Source organism: Sorex fumeus, unplaced genomic scaffold, assembly GCF_029834395.1.
Source record: "Sorex fumeus unplaced genomic scaffold, SorFum_2.1 ptg000169l, whole genome shotgun sequence".
Taxonomy (NCBI): domain Eukaryota; kingdom Metazoa; phylum Chordata; class Mammalia; order Eulipotyphla; family Soricidae; genus Sorex; species Sorex fumeus.
In genome coordinates, this window is record NW_026606226.1 from 869,282 (window position 1) to 887,877 (window position 18,596).

General features: G+C 62.0%; 1 protein-coding gene across 12 annotated transcripts in view; it reads right to left on the reverse strand.

The window, feature by feature from the left end:
• The window catches only part of PHLDB1 (pleckstrin homology like domain family B member 1), a 47,234-nt gene that overhangs the window by 2,680 nt on the left and 25,958 nt on the right, over positions 1-18,596 (reverse strand). For 3 of the 12 annotated variants that reach the window (XM_056107631.1, XM_056107629.1, XM_056107628.1), the window contains exons 8-24: positions 17,671-17,811; positions 17,377-17,514; positions 15,292-15,420; positions 14,806-14,961; positions 13,123-13,233; positions 12,926-13,015; positions 12,363-12,506; positions 10,463-10,633; positions 10,058-10,198; positions 8,961-9,101; positions 8,737-8,839; positions 7,800-7,844; positions 7,040-7,304; positions 6,860-6,950; positions 4,719-4,865; positions 3,053-3,169; positions 2,817-2,919 (exon numbers count right to left, since the gene is read on the reverse strand). In XM_056107631.1, the coding sequence (XP_055963606.1) occupies positions 2,817-2,919; positions 3,053-3,169; positions 4,719-4,865; positions 6,860-6,950; positions 7,040-7,304; positions 7,800-7,844; positions 8,737-8,839; positions 8,961-9,101; positions 10,058-10,198; positions 10,463-10,633; positions 12,363-12,506; positions 12,926-13,015; positions 13,123-13,233; positions 14,806-14,961; positions 15,292-15,420; positions 17,377-17,514; positions 17,671-17,811 (2,233 nt within the window). The remainder of the gene's footprint in view (positions 1-2,816; positions 2,920-3,052; positions 3,170-4,718; positions 4,866-6,859; positions 6,951-7,039; positions 7,305-7,799; positions 7,845-8,736; positions 8,840-8,960; positions 9,102-10,057; positions 10,199-10,462; positions 10,634-12,362; positions 12,507-12,925; positions 13,016-13,122; positions 13,234-14,805; positions 14,962-15,291; positions 15,421-17,376; positions 17,515-17,670; positions 17,812-18,596) is intronic. The other 9 variants (XM_056107638.1, XM_056107637.1, XM_056107632.1 and 6 more) reach the window with 8 other exon arrangements.

The window sequence follows — 18,596 nt, forward strand, 5'->3', positions numbered from 1 at the left end:
CTGAGTGCAGAGCCAGGAGTAACCCCTGTGCATCGTCGGGTGTGACCCAAAAAGAAAAAAATAAATAAAATTTTTTTAAAAAAATTGAGAAGAAAGGGGATGGGGCAGAGTGATAGCACACCAGTAGGGTGTTTGCCTTGCATGTGGCTGACCCAGATTTGATCCCTGCATCCCATATGGTCTGCCAAGCACCTCCAGGAGTAATGTAATTCCTGAGTGTAAAGCCAGGAGTAAGCCCCAAGCATCATTGGGTGTGGCCCAAAATCCAAATAATAAAAGAAAAATAAATTTAAAAAGTGGCAGGGCCAGAGCGATATCCCAGTGGGTAGGGCACTTGCCTTGCACATGGCCAACCCCAGAAGGATCCCCAACACCCCAAAGGATCCCCCAAGCACTTCCAGGAGTGATTCCTGAGCACAGAGTCAGGGGAAGTCTTGAGCACCACTGGGTGTGATCCAAAACAAAGGAAATAATAAAAACAAATAAATACAATAAAATAAAACTGTTCATAAAGTAAAAACAAAGAAAAAATGGGGTTGGAGAGAGACTCAGAGGGCCGAGCACCAGTGCTGCACTGAGGAGGCCGGGCCCACCCCCAGCACAGCTGGACCCCAGTACCACCAGAGGGGGCCCGGGAGCACAGCGGGCCGCAGCCCAAACACCCCAGACACACACACAAAGGAGGGAAGCCTGGAGCAGGCTGGGGTGGCAGGAAGGAGGCGGGCCAGTGTCAGAGTGACCGGGCGGGGAGGCACAGGCCTGCCCTGCTGGCGGCCAGCACACTCCGTGAGCGAGAGACCTAAGGAAAGGGACACCCCAGCACACAGGGGGCAGCTGCCCAAGGGCTCCCCCCACCCCGTGCTCTCAGTGTGGACCTGCCTGGCCCATAGCTGCCCCAACCTTCCCCTCATCTGAGGGCTGAGCTCATGAGGCAGCTCCATCCCCCACCCCTGAAAGCCTTCTGTCCCTCCCCCAAGTGGCCTGCTGGGTGGCTCCTGCCTCCTCCCCTCTGGGGTCCTAGTCTCCAGGGATCTGTGGCCCTGGCCCCTTTCCCTCTGCAAACTCCCTGGCGACTGCAAGGCCCCAGGGGAAAGTCACACCCTCCCAGTGCTCCCCCCACAGTCTGGACCCGTCTTTCATGCACTCAGTCAGCCTCCCCACATCCCACAGCGGGTGGTGCTCAGTCCTGCCCAACAGCCGAGTCCTGGCTCAGGGATGCAGAGAAAATGCCAGAACCTAATGCGAAGAGGCACACACATCAGCCAACACAGCTGAGGAAGACCCAGAGCAGCCACAGGCCAGACTGTCCAGGGGGTGGAGAGCAGGAGTTCCAGCATACACAGAGCCTGGCATGACAGTGCACTCCCGGCTGGCGCCCTCTGCCCTGTACTACGCCCCCAGGCTGCTGGATCAACCCTGTACCACCACCCCCAGGCTGGCGCCCCCTGCTGGACCAACCCTGTACCACCACACCCCAGGCTGGCGCCCCCTGCTGGAGCAGCCCTGTATCACCGCACCCCAGCATGGCGCCCCCTGCTGGAGCAGCCCTGTACCACCGCACCCCAGGCTGGCGCCCCCTGCTGAAGCAGCCCTGTACCACCACACCCCAGGCTGGCGCCCCCTGCTGGAGCAGCCCTGTATCACCACACCCCAGCATGGCGCCCCCTGCTGGAGCAGCCCTGTACCACCGCACCCCAGGCTGGCGCCCCCTGCTGAAGCAGCCCTGTACCACCACACCCCAGGCTGGCGCCCCCTGCTGGAGCAGCCCTGTATCACCACACCCCAGCATGGCGCCCCCTGCTGGAGCAGCCCTGTACCACCGCACCCCAGGCTGGCGCCCCCTGCTGGAGCAGCCCTGTACCACCGCACCCCAGGCTGGCGCCCCCTGCTGAAGCAGCCCTGTACCACCACACCCCAGGCTGGCGCCCCCTGCTGGAGCAGCCCTGTATCACCACACCCCAGGCTGGCGCCCCCTACTGGAGGAACCCTGTGTGTCCTAGGCTGGCGCCCCCTGCTGAAGCAGCCCTGTATCACCAAACTGCCCAGGCAGGCGCCAAACACACCCTCATCCAAACATGATCTCACTTTTGTTTCAGACATTAACGAATGCCACTGTTCCAGGAAGCAGCCCAAGACCTACATGTGGCTTCCTTCCTGCCTTTTGTCCCTCCTCCCCCGCCAGGCCCTTCCCTACCCTCCTATCCCCAAAGGTGCCCCACCCCACCTCCTTTCTAGCATGACCCAGGTTGTTTTGATTCTGCTAGTCCTGACTTTGTCAGCCTCATTTTCGTTCTCTGTGAAATGGGTATAAAATAATGCTTCTAGGCTGGGCAGACAGTTCAAAGGGCTGGAGCACATCTTTGGTACAGCTGGAGCTCCCGATTCAACCCCCAAGTACTACTGTCTGTGGCCCCCAGGCAAAAAAGCAAATAGTAAGTGCTTCCGTAGAGGGTTACCCGAAGGCTAACAGACATGGGCCAGGTGTGCGAGCACAACGTGGACGTTAGCTCCCATGGCCAGGAGAACCGGCCCTGACCTCCCGTCAGCCCCTGGGCAGCCCCACAGCAGCCCCACCACGTTTCGTTTCGGGTATCAGCCTCCCTGAGCCCGAGCCCCTAGGAGACAGCTGTGGCGCCCGTCCGATTGGCCGGAACGTCCAGCTGAATGGAGGGTGGATGAGTGAGGGAATAAATGTAGTGACCCAGGCGGGGGTTGGACAAGGCCCAGCCCTTGCCCCGCTCTGCTTGGAGCTGTCTGGGCTGGCAGAGCCGGGGTGGGTGGGGGCTGGGGGCTCGGGCAATCCTGCAGGCACTCACCCACGTAGTAGGAAAGGGTGCGCTTGAGCCGGTCGAAGACAAACCAGCGTTTCTTCCAGGATTTAATCTTGCCACCCATCTTGACCAAGTAGCCGCGGCAGACCTGGAGGGGAGAGGGCTGAGGAAGGACCCCAATGCACAGCCCTCGGGAGCCCTCAGTGCCCTGACCCCCACGGGCAGGTGCCAAGGCAGAGGCGGGAGCCCAGGCCCACATGTTCTGGCCACGTGGGTCGTACCTTGCTGCTGAGCACCACGTGGAGGCACGTGTCCACCCCGTGGCCTGAGGACTCGATGTGTGTCTTCAGGTCAAAGTCCTCCTTCCGGATGGGAAGGTACCGGGTCAGGGGCCGTGCCTGTGGGGGGCAGGTTCAGCAGAGGGTGAACCCTGGTGCAGACCCCTGGGCCCACACAGCTGCCCTCGGGCGCCCCTGCTGTAACTGCGCCCTGGCCCCTCCTCCCTCCCTGCAGTGAGGCCAGGGCTCTGCGGCTTAGCTGCACCGTGGGTTCCTTTGCCTTAGTTTCCCCACCGGTGACCAAGAGAAGGCCGTCCATGTCTCTGCTCAGGGGCTGCATGGAATGAAGCAAGAGGCCAGGTGGTCAGGCCCCCGGGAGGGGCATCCATGCAGAAATTGCACCGCCAATGCCTAGCAGGAGGGTCCTGTCCTCCTGGCCCACCCTTGTAGGCAAAACAAGGGGTCTGAACCCGTGATTGTGAAGGTCTGGCTCTCCTCAAATACCCTGATAACAGGAGCAAGTGAGGCACTTGCTGTGTATGTGGTTGGCCAGGGAATGAGCCCTGCCATCGCAGGGACCCCCAGGCCACGCTGGGGAGACCCCCAAACAGAACCAGGAGTAGCCCCTGTGCCCTGCTGAGTATGGCCCCCCTAAACAAAAAAATCTGATGATGACAGCTAGAATTCACAGTCTATTGGAACTTTTTCCACTCTTCCTTTTGGAGAGCATTAGAATGACGAGAAAGCAAACAAAACTTACTAGAAACGAAGCATACAACTTCAGTTGATGCCAAAGATGACTGAGCCGCCCCTCCCTGGGCAACCGCCCTGGAGTTCCAGGACATGGCCTGAGGCAGGACAGGACCAACTCTAGACCAAGAGCTGAAGATTTCCTCACCCTAAAACCTGCTCCGGTGGACCCCTCAGAAGGTGTTGGCTGGCAGGACGGCAGGGAAATGTGGGTGCCGGGCACTGCTGGGAGGCCCCAGGACCCCCCAGAGAGGGCTTGGAGACCCCCTGGGAATGGACAGCCTGTGTGCCTCTTGCAGCGGGGCTAGCTTGGGACAGACCCTGCATCTCACTTGTCTCCCGTGTTCCCCACCAGCACCAGCCCCTGCAGTGGAAGGGACTGGGGCAGGTGAGGGGTGAGGACGCGCTGGGTTTCAGGGGGAACACGAGGGAGACTTGCTAAGGGACCTCACTACAGCAGCCCAGAGGTCCCCAGGTGCATCCACGACAGGCGGTGGCCAGAGGCTGCAGGGCCTCAAGGGACAGGGAGCGGCTGCAGCAGGCTGGGGCAGAGGTGAGGCCAAGGGAGGTCACGGACATCACCTGACTCTGGTCTCTTCCAGGGCCCAGGAGATTCCTGCTGAGCCAACCAGAGATAGCAGCAGGGGCCCCGGGGCCAGGCCTCAGCCCTGCCCAGCTCACCTTCAGGGTCCTGGGGACCCAGACCTCAGCCCCTCGCCCAGCTGACCTGCAGGGTCTTGGGGGGCGGGCAGGGGTCCAGGCCTCAGCCCCTTGCCCAGCTGACCTGCAGGGACCCAGGGAGCCGGTCCTCAGCCCCGCCCAGCTCACCTGCAGGGTCCTGGGGACCCAGACCTCAGCGCCTTGCCCAGCTAAGCTGCAAGGTTCCCAGGGGGCCAGTCCTCAGCCCCGCCCAGCTCACCTGTGAGAACTGCTTCTCTCGCAGCTTCACCTCCTTCTCCACCAGCTGCTGCCTCCGTGCGCTCTCGCTCTGCAGCCTCCGTTCCACCTGCTCCCGCCGCCGCCGCTCTTCCTCCAGGGCCTGCCTGCGCAGCTCCATCTCCCGCTCCTGCCCCAGAGCCCGGCTCAGTGCTTGGTGCTCGGGGCCCACTCTGCCCGCCCAGGCCCGGGCCCCCGCGGCACACCCAGCTCTGAGGGCCCTTGTTGGCATGGTCCCTGCTGCAAAAGCCCCTTCCCCAGGTCAGAGCAATAGTCCAGTGGGGAGGGCGTTGGCCTTGCACGGGTGGCCGATCCGGGTTCGATTCCCGGCATCCCATAGGGTCCCCTGAGCACCACCAAGAGTAATTCCTGAGTTCAGAGCCAGGAGTAACCCCTGAGCATTGCCGTGTGTGACCCAAAGCAAAAAAAAAAAAAATTGATTTTAAAAAATAGAATATGGCCGGAGTGATAGCAGAGAGGGTAGGGCGTTTGCCTTGCATGCGGCCAACCCGGGTTCAATCCCCAGCATCCCATATGGTCTCCCAAGCACCACCAAGAGTAATTCCTGAGTTCAGAGCCAGGAGTAACCCCTGAGCATTGCTGGGTGTGACCCAAAAAGCAAAAAAAAAAAAAAAAAAAAAAAAAGAATAAAACACCTTCCCACATTGAGAGCCTGGAAATAGGGGTGACACCCCCCAGCCTTGGCTATCTCAGCTACAACACAGGGTGAGGGCTGCTCTTGGGCACACGGCAAGGACCAGATGAGTCCCTGTGTGTGAGTGCTCCCCGCCCCCGCAGGAAGGGAACCCTCAAAATAAATGGGTTCTGGTCATCCTGTCCTGAAATCCTAGGACAGCGTTTCTCCACATACTCATCAGCCCTGCCCAAAGCACCAGGGCCCTCTGCAACTCCAAATTAGAAACTTGGGTATTTTTTGTTCTGAGTTTGGTCTTGGGCCACACCCAGTGGTGCGCAGAGGCTATTCCTGGCTCTGTGCTCAGGGAACCACAAGAGGTGGCAAGGATTTGAACCGGGGTTAGTGGGGGGCATGGCAAACGCTGAAGTCCCGCTCTAGCTCTTGGGACCAAACTAGACACGTGTAGTTGAACTTCAAGTTTTCGGGAGTGGCAGGGGGGTGGAGGTGGGGGAATAAACTTATGAAAGTCTCTAGCAAAAAATATTTCCAAACTCCTTAGAAGGAATCATGCAACGAAGTGCATGTCGGGAGTGTGTCAGATCTTGCTCACTTGCTTTGGGACCGCACCCAGTGGTGTGCAGGGACCAGGCAGTGATGGGGACAGAACCCAGGGCCACAAGCGTGTGCTCCAGCCTCTGAGCCATCTCTCCGGTCCCTGTTTATGTCTTATCAACAAGAACCACCATATCATGAACTCCCATTCTTCTCCCTTTCTCCCCGGTGGGGGGAGGGAGACACAGAATCTTCTTTCTTTTCTTTTTTTTTTTTGCACTTTGGGTCACAACCGGTGATGCCCAGGGGTTAGTCCTGGCTCTGCACTCAGAATCACTCCTGGCGGTGCCTGAGTATATGGGATGCTGGGGCCTGAACCCAGGTTGGCCGCGTGCAAGGCAAACGCCCTACCATTCTTTTCTGGTTGGCAGACCAGGTCCCACTATCATCTCCAGAAAGGTGGGAAGACCCCAAAGCCTCTGCACCCCGATATTCCAGCTCTCCCCAAGCCTGCCGTGCGCAATGTAAGCCCCTGGTCCCCCGTGCTCCAGGCCCACATTAAAGCTACCCTGCTCTGTGTGGACTCCTGCCAGCTCTCTTCCCTCTCCCCGCACCCCCAGTTCCTAAGCACCCCCAGAGGAACCACCTGGCCTCAGGTGGACCGGACTCAAGATTCATATGGCCGCCAAAACGTCCACAGAGGTGGAAACCCCCGGGGCCAGTAGCTGCCATCCCAAGCGGGTTGGACAATGCCTCCCCGACTTCCTCGTTCCCTCAGAGCCCGGCTGGGAAACTCATCATCTCGGCGACCTCCCTGCCCCCCAGGAGCACAGACTTTCAAAACACTCATTCCTCAGGGGACTGTCGCAAGGCTAGTGCAGGCGAAAGGGCGTGCGACGTCGAGGAGGGGGGCCCCCCACCCCCGCCCGGCTCACCCTGGACTCCACGAGCCGGCTCTTCTCCGCGTGAGCTTCCTTGAGCAGCTTCTCCATCTCTTCGATCTTGCCCACGTCCAGGCCGCTGGCACTGGGGAGCGGGCAGCGTCAGGACGTGGAGGCGGGTGGGCGCGTGGGGCGCGGCGGGGCTGGCGGGGCGCGGCGGGGGGCGGGCGGCACCTGGACATGTTGTCGGGCGAGCAGGCCGAGGCGGCGCCCGTGGAGATGCTGGTGTCCATGCTGTCTGAGCTCTCCAGGCTCAGCGTGTCGTAGGCGTGCGGGCCCTCCTCGCCGTGCTCCCGGCCGGCCGGGAGGTGGTGCAGGATGGAGTGCGGCGGGTACGGGGCCGTCCCGTGCAGCGCCTCCCACTGGCACTGCGCGTCGGCCACAGCCTTCTGCTTCAGCTCTGCCAGGCGCCGCCGCTGCTCCTCGATCACCTGCTGCCCTGCGGAGGCGGGGACGAGGGTCGTCACCGGGGCGTCCACCACCCCTGCGGCAGCTCTGCCCAGGTTCCCACCGAGGCCCGCAGTCCACAGCCTGAGTCACACCGGGCACCCCAAACCGCCCCGAGAGTGGGGTCTGGCAAGACGGGGGTGGGGGGGCAGGAGGCACCCCTCCTTGCAGGTGGGGACTCCGGCACCCGCCCTACCTGCCGCCAGGACAGGAATGGGACGCGAGGGCAGGAGCCCCAGCAGCACTGGGAGCCCATGCGGACCTAGCTGCGGAGGCAGAAGCAAGAACTAGAACCTCAGAGAAGCAAGAAGGGAGCGAGGGAAGCGCAAAGCGGAGGCAGGAGAAGGCTCCACACGCCAGGCAGGGCCGGGCTCGCTCGGCTCAGCCTGCAGCTCTCGCAGGGAACACCGGGACCAGGCCCAGCATGCAGGGGCTCGAGCAGGGGCTTGTCTGGACAAAGCGAAACTCTCCGTGACCAACGCTCTACCTGCTGGGTTGTCGGTTGGGAGGGGCTCGGCAAGGAGCGACTCGGCTGGTGTGGGGGGGCCCGAGCAGAGGGCAGGGCAGAGACGCAGAGGGAGAGGAGAGAGAGGCAGACACAGGCTTTGAGAACAATCAGAATGTGCCCCAGGCCCCTGGAGCCAGCATCGGGAGGCCATCTTAGGGGTCACTCAGCGCGCCCTTCCCCAGACCAGACCCTGTCTCCCTGCTCAGCCACCACGCAGCTCCCCTCACCTGCTGAGGTCTCTCCCACCCCTCCCCCCCAGAGTCCCCCTGGGGCTCCTGAGAACGCTCCAAAAAACCTTGTTCTTTGTGATATTTTTTTTTTTTTGCTTTTCAGGTCACACCCGGTGATGCTCAGGGGTTACTCCTGGCTCTGCACTCAGGAATCACTCCTGGCGATGCTCAGGGGGACCATATGGGATGCCAGGGATTGAACCAGGGTCAATCACGTGCAAGGCAAACGCCCTCCCCGCAGTGCTATCGCTCCAGCCCTTCATGGTTGCCCGTTTTTTTTTTTTTCTTTATGGGTCACACCTGGCGATGCACAGGAGTTACTCCTGGTTCATGCACTCAGGAATTACTCCTGGCGGTGCTCGGGGGACCATATGGGATGCAGGGAATCGAACCTGGGTCGGCCGTGTGGTATAAGGCAAACACCCTACCCGCTGTGCTATTGCTCTAGCGCCCCTTTGTGGGCTTTTTTTTTTTAACGTTTCCTTGGGCCACACCTGGCAGTGCTCAAGGATCACCCCAGGCAGGGCTCAGGTGACCCTATGGGGTTTTTGGGATTGAACCCAGATGGACTATCTGGCCTGCCTCCACTGTTGCTGTAGCCCAGGAAGCTCTTTGAATGGAAACGGTCTCTGCCTAGAGATGGGCCCCGGGAGGTGTGGCCGGCCCGGGGCCCTGCGGACACTCACCCTTCTGCTGCAGGGCCAGCTGCCGCTTGTTCTCGATGTCCTGCAGTGTGGCGGCCAGGTTCCGGGGTAAGCTGCCCGTGCAGTTCTGGGCCACGAGGGTGTTCTAGGGGAGACGGAACCCGGGGCCTGAGGCTCAGACAACACCCCCCCAGGCTGCCCTCCCCTGAAGACACTCCTCCGCCCACCTCCCTCTCACTCCCATGGCCCGGCCACCGCCTTCGGACCTTTGGGGATGGGCTGCGGCCCAGGGTAGCCACGCTGAGCTGTGAGGAGGAGGAAGAGGAGCCAGAGGAAGAGGGGAGTGGGCCGCTGCGGGTCCGGGGCAGTGGGCTGCCGGCCTCCCCGTCAATCTTGGAGCGGTAAACCTAGAGGGCAGAGGGCAGAGGGCAGGGGTTGAGGTCTGGACTCTGCGCTGGCCCCTGCCTGCTTCTGAGGACAAGGGGCCGTGACCAGGGGCAGCTGCCCAGTCTCCCAGGGCTGAACCCCAACAGCTGCTGCTTCTGTCAGAGGTCCAGCAGACACCCAGAGGCTGTGAACCCCAGGTCGCCGCTGACCGGCTGCGTCTCCCCCCAAAGGGGGGGACCCTGGTCTTGCCTGGCCTCCAATCAAGCACCCCCATTCAGTGCAGGCCCCTCTGCCCTCCTCCCAGATGTGGGGAGCTGGGGAGAGTGCGGAGCTTCTCAGTCCCATGTCCCAGCTGTGAAATGGGGGTTCTTGGTGACACGAATGGAAGAGAAGGAGGGGGAGGAGCTGGGCACTGGGGGAAACTGAGGCACCGGAGAACAGTCAGACCGCTGCAGAGCCCCTGTGACATGCTCAGTCGAGGGCTGAATTTGGACCGTGCCATCCCGGGTCCTGACGCAGGTCAACTGAGAGGGGCGTCAGGGAGGGGCCCCCTTGCTCATTCCGTGAGGGCAAGAGGGAGGGCGGGGGCAGGGAGCACTGTTGCAGGAGTCCCGGGTTTCATCCTGCCACACACCCTGAGCAGGCCCAGGGCTGCCCGTTAAGTCTCTGTGTTCCTCCAAGGGTCCCCTTAGGGAGACCGAAGAGGCAGCAAAATGCAGGTGGTTCTCCCCAAACATGCTCGTTCAAGCTACAGCAGGTCCAAGGGGGCCGAAGCCCGCTGGGCAGCCCAGCCCGGTCAGCAGAGCAGTAGCCACCCTTCCCTGCTCTGGACGTCACTACCTGACAGCCGAGGACACATGGCCACTGACGGAGAGCTCCGCCCTGCCCTCTCTGGGCCCCGGGGTCCCTGCTGTCCCCCCCAACTCCCCACACAGCGCGGTGCAGAGCTGGGGGTCGCGGCCGTTAAGGGGGTTACCTGCAGCTGCCGGCAAGCTTTGGCGGGCAGAGGCGGGGGGGAAGAGCGTGGGGAGGCCGCGACGGGACCCGTGCCCAGCCCGGCCATCAGCTCCTGGTACCACTGTTCTAAGTCTACAGCAGGGAGCAAGAGCTTCTCCATCTGGCAGGGGTGCGGGGGGGGGGAGAGGCAGGACAGAGAGGGCCGGGCAGGGTGGGCGGGGGTGGGAACGTCCCGTCCGGGAGCCAACAGGAAGGAGGGAAAGGACAGAGGAGCGGGAAGGGAGGGAAGAAAGCAGAAAGAGAAGAGAAACAACTGAGAAAACAGCGGCGGTGAAGGTGCTCAGGGCGGAGAGACACGGGGCAGGACCCGGCCAGAGACCAGAGACACAGGCAGGCACGTGGCAGGACCGCACAGACCACCAACCTTGGGCGCAGGCGCGACAGAAGCGAAGGAAGAGGAGGAGGGCAGCCGGGGAGGAAGGCGGGTGGGCCCCAGGTCCCAGGAGGCGGACGCCCGGAGCGGCAGGCCCGGGGCAGGGCCTGTGGGTGCAGACGGGGGGCCCCACACGGCCTTTAGATGCTCAAGCGTCACGTACTTGAAGGGGATGCGGATGGAACACAAGAGGTTAGTGGGACCCGAGAGAGATGCCGAGGGTCAGGTAGAGGCCCCCAGAGCAGTCCCTGGCAGCAGCAGCTGGCTCAGGGGAGAGAGAGGCCCCCGCAACCCGCAGCTGAAGACAAACCCTCCTGCCCTGACGCCCAGGACCATTCAGGGGACCCGGGCAGGGAGAGGACCTCGGACACTGGTACCTCACTGCCAGGCAAGGGCAGGGCGGGCACGCTGGGGGAGGTGGCCGAAGCAGGGGGGTCCGCACGGGCAAACAGCTGGAGTACCTCTGCCAGGCTCACATAGTCCTAGGGCACCCGGCAGATGGGCGAGGGATGGCAGAGAGATTAACGGGTGCCCGCAAGTCCGCAAGAGCAACACTCCATGCCTCTCAGCACGCCATTCCGTACACAATGCAGGGTGGGCTGGGGGCTGCTGGGGGCCAGCCGGGAGGCCCAAGAAAGGACATCAGCATCGACGTCCAGGGGATTGGAGCCACAGTAGAGTGGGGAGGGCGTTTGCCTTGCACATAGCCAACCTGGGTTCGATCCCCAGCATCCGATAGGGTCCCCCGAGCACCGCCAGGAGTAATTCCTGAGTGCATGAGCCAGGAGTAACCCCTGAGCATCCGCTGGGTGTCACTCAAAAAGAAAAAAAAAAAAGTCGACATCCAGGACAGACTGATGCACAGACTGACCGATTCTATTCTCAGGTGCCCGGAGCATTCAGACCCTGCCCCAGGCTGCCCCTGAACGTCCATCCCTGGGGACAGGGGTGGGGGCTGGCAATGACTCTGAGAAAGAGTCTGGTGCCCCAATGCCCCAAGTGTAACACCAGGGACACCCCCCACTGGGGCACACACTGCAGCATACGTCTGCTCAGACCACGGCTTCAGGGCAGCCAGGGGACGTGAGGGGGTTGCCAGGCCACTGGCCTGAGCAAACGGTCTGGGGCATAGCGGCTGAGAAGGCCTCAGTGGGGACTGGAGCGATAGCACAGCGAGGAGGGCATTTGCCTTGCACATGGCCGACCCGGGTCCAATCCCTGGCATCTCATATGATCCTCTGAGCATCGCCAGGAGCAATTCCTGAGTGCAGAGCCAGGAGTAACCCCTGAGCATCGCTGGGTGTGACTCAAAAAGAAAAAAGAAAAGCAGGCCTCGGTGGGAAGGACCCTCTGGCCCAGGGTCAGCACCAGGGAGAGGTGGGCAGAGGGGAGTGTGGCTGCAGGGGTGGGGAGAGAGGGGCCCGAGTCCAAACCCCTGCCAGAACAGCCTCTCTCCGGCTGCTGTGTGTGGAGATTGCTGGGGGGGGGGGTCATCCAAAATGCATGCTGGTGCGGGGGGGCCCACGTCCACCCACGCAGCTCCACCAGCAGTGACCACTGGGCATCACTGGGTGTAGGTCCCAAACGCATGCCCGGTCAGAACAAAATCTTCAGCCTGCCCAACCCAGGGGTGCCCGAGCGGGCCCAGCCCCGGAGGACAGAGAGAAGGAAAAGCAGAGGCTAGAGGCGGGTCCGGCGGGCCATGCAGGAGAGTGCAGAGGAGGGGCCCAGCACAGACTGCCCAGCGCGCCAGGGGACAGCACACCGGCTAGCTCACTCACACCAACAAACGCCAAAGGGTTATTGCCACAAGCCACTCAGCTGGGCCGGCAGCCAGCAGGCAGGCAGGCAGGTGGGCGGCGGGCGTGGGCAGGCGGCGAGCGGCTATTACCTCTTGTGCTTTGGGGCAGAGCAGGGTGGAAGTGGCTGGGGTTAAGGGGACAGAGGCGGTCCCGGCCTGAGAAGGGGCTGGGACCAGCCCCAGAGCCGCAGCCCCCAGCCCCGTCGCTGGGGACACCGAGAGGAGTGGTTCATCCTACAGAAAGGGCACGTAATGAGGGGGACTCTGCACATCTCCCCAGATCCCCACCCCCACCCAGCAGGGAGGGATGGAGGGAGGGAGGGAACAAGGGGAGAGGCGGGCCCCCCTTCTTGCGAAGTCTAAGCGCAACACCCACAGCTATGCCAAGAGCCCAGCTCTAGATACCAGCCCTGAGGCTTCCGGCCAGGACTCCCAGGTCCCTCTGGCTCCCTCAACTTTGTTCTCCCAGCACTGGCCCCGACCCGAACTCAGGGCTACACCCCCAAAGCCTCCTATGCCCCCAGTATCCAATCAGCCCACATGGGAAGAGCAGCCTTGGTGAGAGGCTCACGGCCGCTCCTGCTCGAGCCTGGCCCATCCAGGAGCCTGTCCCCATGCCCGGCCACAGACCCTGGTCCCCCGGCCCGCCTTACCTCCTTGAGGGTGGACGTGCTCTTCGGGAAGGGCCGGCCCCCTGTCAGCACATGGTACCTTCTTTCCAGCACGGCCAGCTTCTCCTTCTCCTGCGAGCCCGGGCAGTCAGAGGAGCCAGGGAGGAATGGTGAGGAGCGAAGCCAGGATGGGATGCGCCCCCCCAAGCCCCCCGCCGACGCCCCCCCAGGCGGGCTACCTTCTGCAGAAGCTGCAGGGACGCGTTCTTCTCCCGGGCCAGGCGCTCCGACTCCTGCACGGCCTGTGCCCGGATCTGCCCTGCCTGGCTGTCCAGGATGGCCAGGCGCTCCTGCAAGCAGGAAGTGGTCAGGCCGCAGCCACTCTCCTGCCTGGAAACCCTGAGCAACCCCTGGGCCAGCACCAGCCAAGAGCCCGAACCCCTACATCTCCCACCCACAGGTCAACACGCACAGACCCGGCCGAGTCGGACCACTGACAACCATTCCCACCTGTCCACCAACACCCAAACCCAGACCCTCTGCTCTCCTGAGCTGGCACCAGATCCCCACAACAGTGCAACACACATGCTCACACACACAGATATGCACACATGCACATATACAGACACACACAGTCACACACATTCACAAGCTCACACATGCACAGATACTCACACATGCACATGTACACAGACACACATATTCACATGCTCACACACATATACACACATATGCACATATACAGAGACACATACCTATATTCACATGCTCACACACAGTAGATACACACATATTCACATATACACAGACACACACAATCACACACATTCACAAGCTCACACATGCCCACATACACACATATGCACATATACATAAACACACACATATTCACACGCTCACACACACATGCACATACACACGTATTTACACGCTCACACATGCAGATACACACATTCACATATACACATGCACACACAGAAGACACCCGTATTCACATGCCCACACACACACACACTTGACCACACAAAGCACACAGATAAACACACACATTTCTCACGCTCACCATATACACAGTCACGTGTGCAGACACAATCACACATTCACAAACTCATGCATGCACCATATATGGCGACATGCACACACATATGCACACAGGTACAATCACATTCACAAGCTTACACATGCACATGTATGCACACATATATTCACATATACACATCCTCACACATAACACACTCAGAAATATACACTCACACACATGCATACACATATACACTCAAACGCATATATTCACACACTCACACACTGACATGTGTGCATGCACCCTCACACATTACACACGTACACAATCATACACACATTCACACACACATATATATATATACACTCACACATATATGCATGCATACTTGCATGCACACATGCACATGCTCACACATGCATGCAGTTACAATGACACACCCACCTAACACACACATGCATATCCACATGCACACACACACACACCACCCTCTGTCCCATGCTCCTATCCTGGTCCAGCCGGGCCCAGGCCCAGAGCAGACCATCCTCGTGTCTTCAGCTCCAGAGCCAGCCAGGACACATGAGCCAGTCCCTTGCTACGGCCCAGCTAAGGCCGAGGGCGCCTGCTGGGGCCCTGGGGCTGCCCTCCCCAGCACTGTGCTGCCCCATGATATCTCTGCAGCTTCTGCCCGGGACGAGCAAGCGGGAGGACGGTGTGGAGTCCCGTGCTGACTCCCACCAGCCCCTTCGCGGCGTTCACACACGCACATGCACGCCGTCCTGGCCAACGCCCCACCAAGCCAGTCCTGGTTCTCATCTTACAGCGGGGGAAACTGAGGCTCAGAGAGGTGAAGCCCGCTTTCACGAGGTCACCCCCTGGCCTGCCGGCCCGGGGCGCACACCTTCCTCTTGGCGACGCAGAGCAGCAGCTCGGCCTTGCTCCGCAGCAGCCCCTGGCCTGCCAGCTCCCGCTCCTCCTCAGCGCGGCTCTCCCGCTCCAGCTGCTGGAACTCCAGGTCCTCGAAGAGCTTCGTCTCAGTCTCCAGGACCTCGGCCTCCTGGAAAGGCAGAAATGACGGGGGCCCGTCACTCAGCTGGCCCAGAGGGCCAAGCCACAGAGGCTGGGTTCTGGGGGCTGCCGCACCGGGGGAAACTGAGGACCAGACAGGCTTCCTCCCCGCCAGACACACACACCACCACCCCCCGGTCCCTGGGTCTGTTGGCTCTGCCTCTCTCACGGGCAGCCCTGTCTGGAGCCCCAGAAAGGAAGAGCCCCGCCCCAGTCCCCTCAGGCCACAGCACAGACCCTGATGTCCAGCAGCTGGCCCCGTGCCAGGGCTCTGCTCGCTTCCTTCTCGGGGCCAGGCAAGGGGGCAGGAGACACTGACCCTTCTCAGCTGCTCCTGTAACTGTTCCCGCACTGACTCGGGGCAGTTATCGAGCTGCGTCCTGAGCTCGGCGTACAGCGCCTGGTGCGCCTCCAGGTGCCTCCGTCCTGCGGCCAGCTCCGCCCTCTCCTGGTGGACGGGAGGGGGACAGGCGGGCACAGGGGAGAAACAGAACACACACTCCTCAACTCTGGCCCTTGGGGGAACAGTAGCAGCGGCGGGGGGTGGGGAGGGTGGGCACGCAGGAGGGAGGGACACAGGCAGGAGAGGTGGGAGAGATGTGGGGTGAAAGGGCAGCAGGTCCAGGAGAGAGCAGAAGGGAAACTGAGGCAGGGAGGGTCGAGGGTGAGGGGAGATGCCAGGAGAGTAGGCGGTGCAGGGCTGGAGCACAGGCAGAGATGTTGGTCTCGGGCCCCCACACTGGACGCATCTGGGCCGGTCCGAAGGAAGAGGCCTGTTCCTCTCTAAGCCCAGTCAGGGCCCCAACCTCCCCCCCCCACCCCGCACCCCATGATCAGCAGAGGCTACTGCTCTCTCCCGCAGTGCCCAGAGACCAACATTTCTCCCTGGGACCCAGGAAAGGCTCGGGAGGGTTAAATCCAGGGGTTGGGCGCTCGGATGTGAAGGTTCCTCCAGCCCGACCCCCTTGGCCTCCCGCCCGCCTGCCCACGGTGGGGGTTGGGGTGCTAGTTCTCGGGCTGAACTTAGCAGGATGAGGGTTGCAATTAGTTCGGCCGTTGCCATGGTAACAGGAGCCCAGGAGCGGGTACTGGGAGGAGGTGGATGGCTCTGCCGGGGGCAGATGGCACCTCTGAGGGCGGGAAGGGGGCCGAGGGGAGGAGCTGGTGAGTCACCTCCCCAAGGACAGGCAGAGGAGACACTGACTCCCCCCCACCTCCTCAGAGTGGGGCCTTGGGTTGGGGGGAGGGAGGAAAGTCAAGAAAACCTTCCCCCGGCCACCAGCACTGCTACCAGCAGCCAGCGCCAAGTAACGGGCCAAATAACGGAGAGAGAGCAAAGGTCGGGGCCTCCAGGCAGTGCCAAGGTCAGTGAAAAAACAAGGTTAAGCAAGTTTCTTCGGAAAGAACTTGGAACTGTGTCCCCAGACTGGACCGTCCACCCGTAACCCCCGCCCGGCTGCCCTCCTATCCCGGCTCAGGCCGGTGCTGGGCTTCCAGCATGACCCCCTCTGTGGACTGTCCTTAGAGTGGCCCAGGTTGGGTTCCTCAATTTGGGGAGCCCCAGTGGGAGGGCAGCCACTGGCTGGCAGAGAGGCCCATCTGCGCTGTCCACAGCCAGGCCCTGCCGCGTCTGCACCGGTGCCCCCTGTTCCCTGCTGATCAAAACCTGGGGGCCCCCCGCACCGAGGAAGGGAGGAGGCAGCATTAGAGGAGAGGCTGGGGGGAGTTAGTTGCTGCTCAGCCCTGCTGGGGGGCGTGCGGAGAGCCCAGGGCATGGATTAGAGGGGGCGTTAGTGCAGGCCTGGCTGGGAAGCGTAGAGTTAATTTGGCACAGAATTTGGGAGTGTGGTTTTAGGGACCAGAGCCAAAGCTCAAAAAAAAAAATCAAAAAAATCAGAAGGGGTATGTGTGGAGTAGGGTGGGAGTCTTTTCAGAGCTTCAAAAACTGAGGAGTTGGGAGGAGGAGGACACACTCAAAAAAAAAAATCCAGAGGAGAACAAATTGTTGAGAAAATACTGTCAAGTCCAGAAATAGATGGCCCCTCCACGGCGGAGCTTTTGGAACGGTGTTGGGCATCTTGGGCGTGGCTGGCACGGCCCCTGCAGGCTGGCACGAAATCTGAAAGGGGCAGGGGCAGGCGCTGGGACCGCTGGGGAGCGGAAGCTGCAGGTCCTGAGGGCTGCCTGGAGGTGGAGATCTGACAGGCGGCTCCCAGGGCCCAGGAGCACGCTGGGAGTGGGGTTCTCCGGCCGCTGGGCCCCCAACCCGCCTGGCTGTGCTCGGGCGCTCCCTCCAGGACACATTCCCGGCACCCAGAGGCGGCACAGAGACCCCGACAGAGCCCAGCCCCCAGCCCGGCCGTCCCGGGACAGGGGAGGGGCGTGGGGCAGGCCGCGGGGGTACCTTTTCCCTCTCCTTCTGGATGCCCGTCTCCAGGGTCCCCAGCTTCTCCTGCAGCTGCTCCACCGCCTTCTGCTCCTTCTGCAGCAGCGTCCGCTCGGCCTCCCTCTCGCCCTGCAGCAGGGCCCGCTCCATCTCGGCCTGGGGGCAATGGGGGCAGACATCAGGGCGAGCTGCGGGGCTCCAGAGAGAGGGGCCCGGCTCCCCCCTGGGGCTCTGGGTCACCCCTTGGCCTCAGCTCATGTCCTGGGCTGTAGATCCCTCGAGCCCCAGCTCGCCTCTCGGGTCCCAGCTCACCTCTCGGGCCGACTCCTGCAGCTGCTGTTCCAGCTCCTTCACACGCACCTTCAGCTGCTCCACCCGCGCCAGAGCCTGGGCCCGCTCTTCCTCCAGGGCCAGCACCTCGCCCTGGAGCTTGGTGCTGGGGGTGTCCTCATGCTGGAGGCCAGAGAAGGCACCGGACTGAGAAGGGGGGATTCCCATCCCTCGAGGCCCTTGGGGAGGGAGGGCAGCCGGACTGGGACGGGGGCAAACCCCGCTGTCTGCAAGGGCAGCGACTGGGGCTCGGCCGCGGGCAGGGCGCTGGCCTTTGCCTGCGACTGAGCCCAGGGCACTGTGCCCCCCGCTCCCCAGCCCGACCCCGCCAGGAGCAAGCACGGCCAGGTGCAGCCCTAGAGACCAGAAAAGGAAAATCAGGGGCTGGAGCAATAGCACAGCGGGTAGGGCATTTGCCTTGCACGCAGCCAACCTAAGTTCGATTCCCAGCATCCCATATGGCCCCCCAGAGCACCACCAAGAGTAATTCCTGAGTGCAGAGCCAGGAGTAACCCCTGCGTATTGCTGGGTGTGACCCAAAAAAAAGAAAAGGAAAATCATGCAGGAAGAGGGATTTGTGCTGAGGGCCTGGCCGGGTGGGGCTCCCAGGAAGGCAGGTCGTAAAGCGAATTTACAGCCTGGAGCTCCAGCACACCTTTGCTTCCTGCTCATCTCACCTGCACTCCCTCACCCGGGTCTGTTCCCCACCGGGACCCTTCCATGGTTCCAATCCTCAATTCTCGCAGGGACCCAGCCCGCGGACCCTCCCCCCTGCTCCCATCCTTGCCCTGGCCCTCCCTCTGCCCCGTCCCCCTCACCCTGCTCCACCCCCTCACCGCTGCTCTGACCCTTCCCACCTCTGTCCCACGCCCCCACCCCTACCCCACACCCCACCCGGTTCAGGCCCT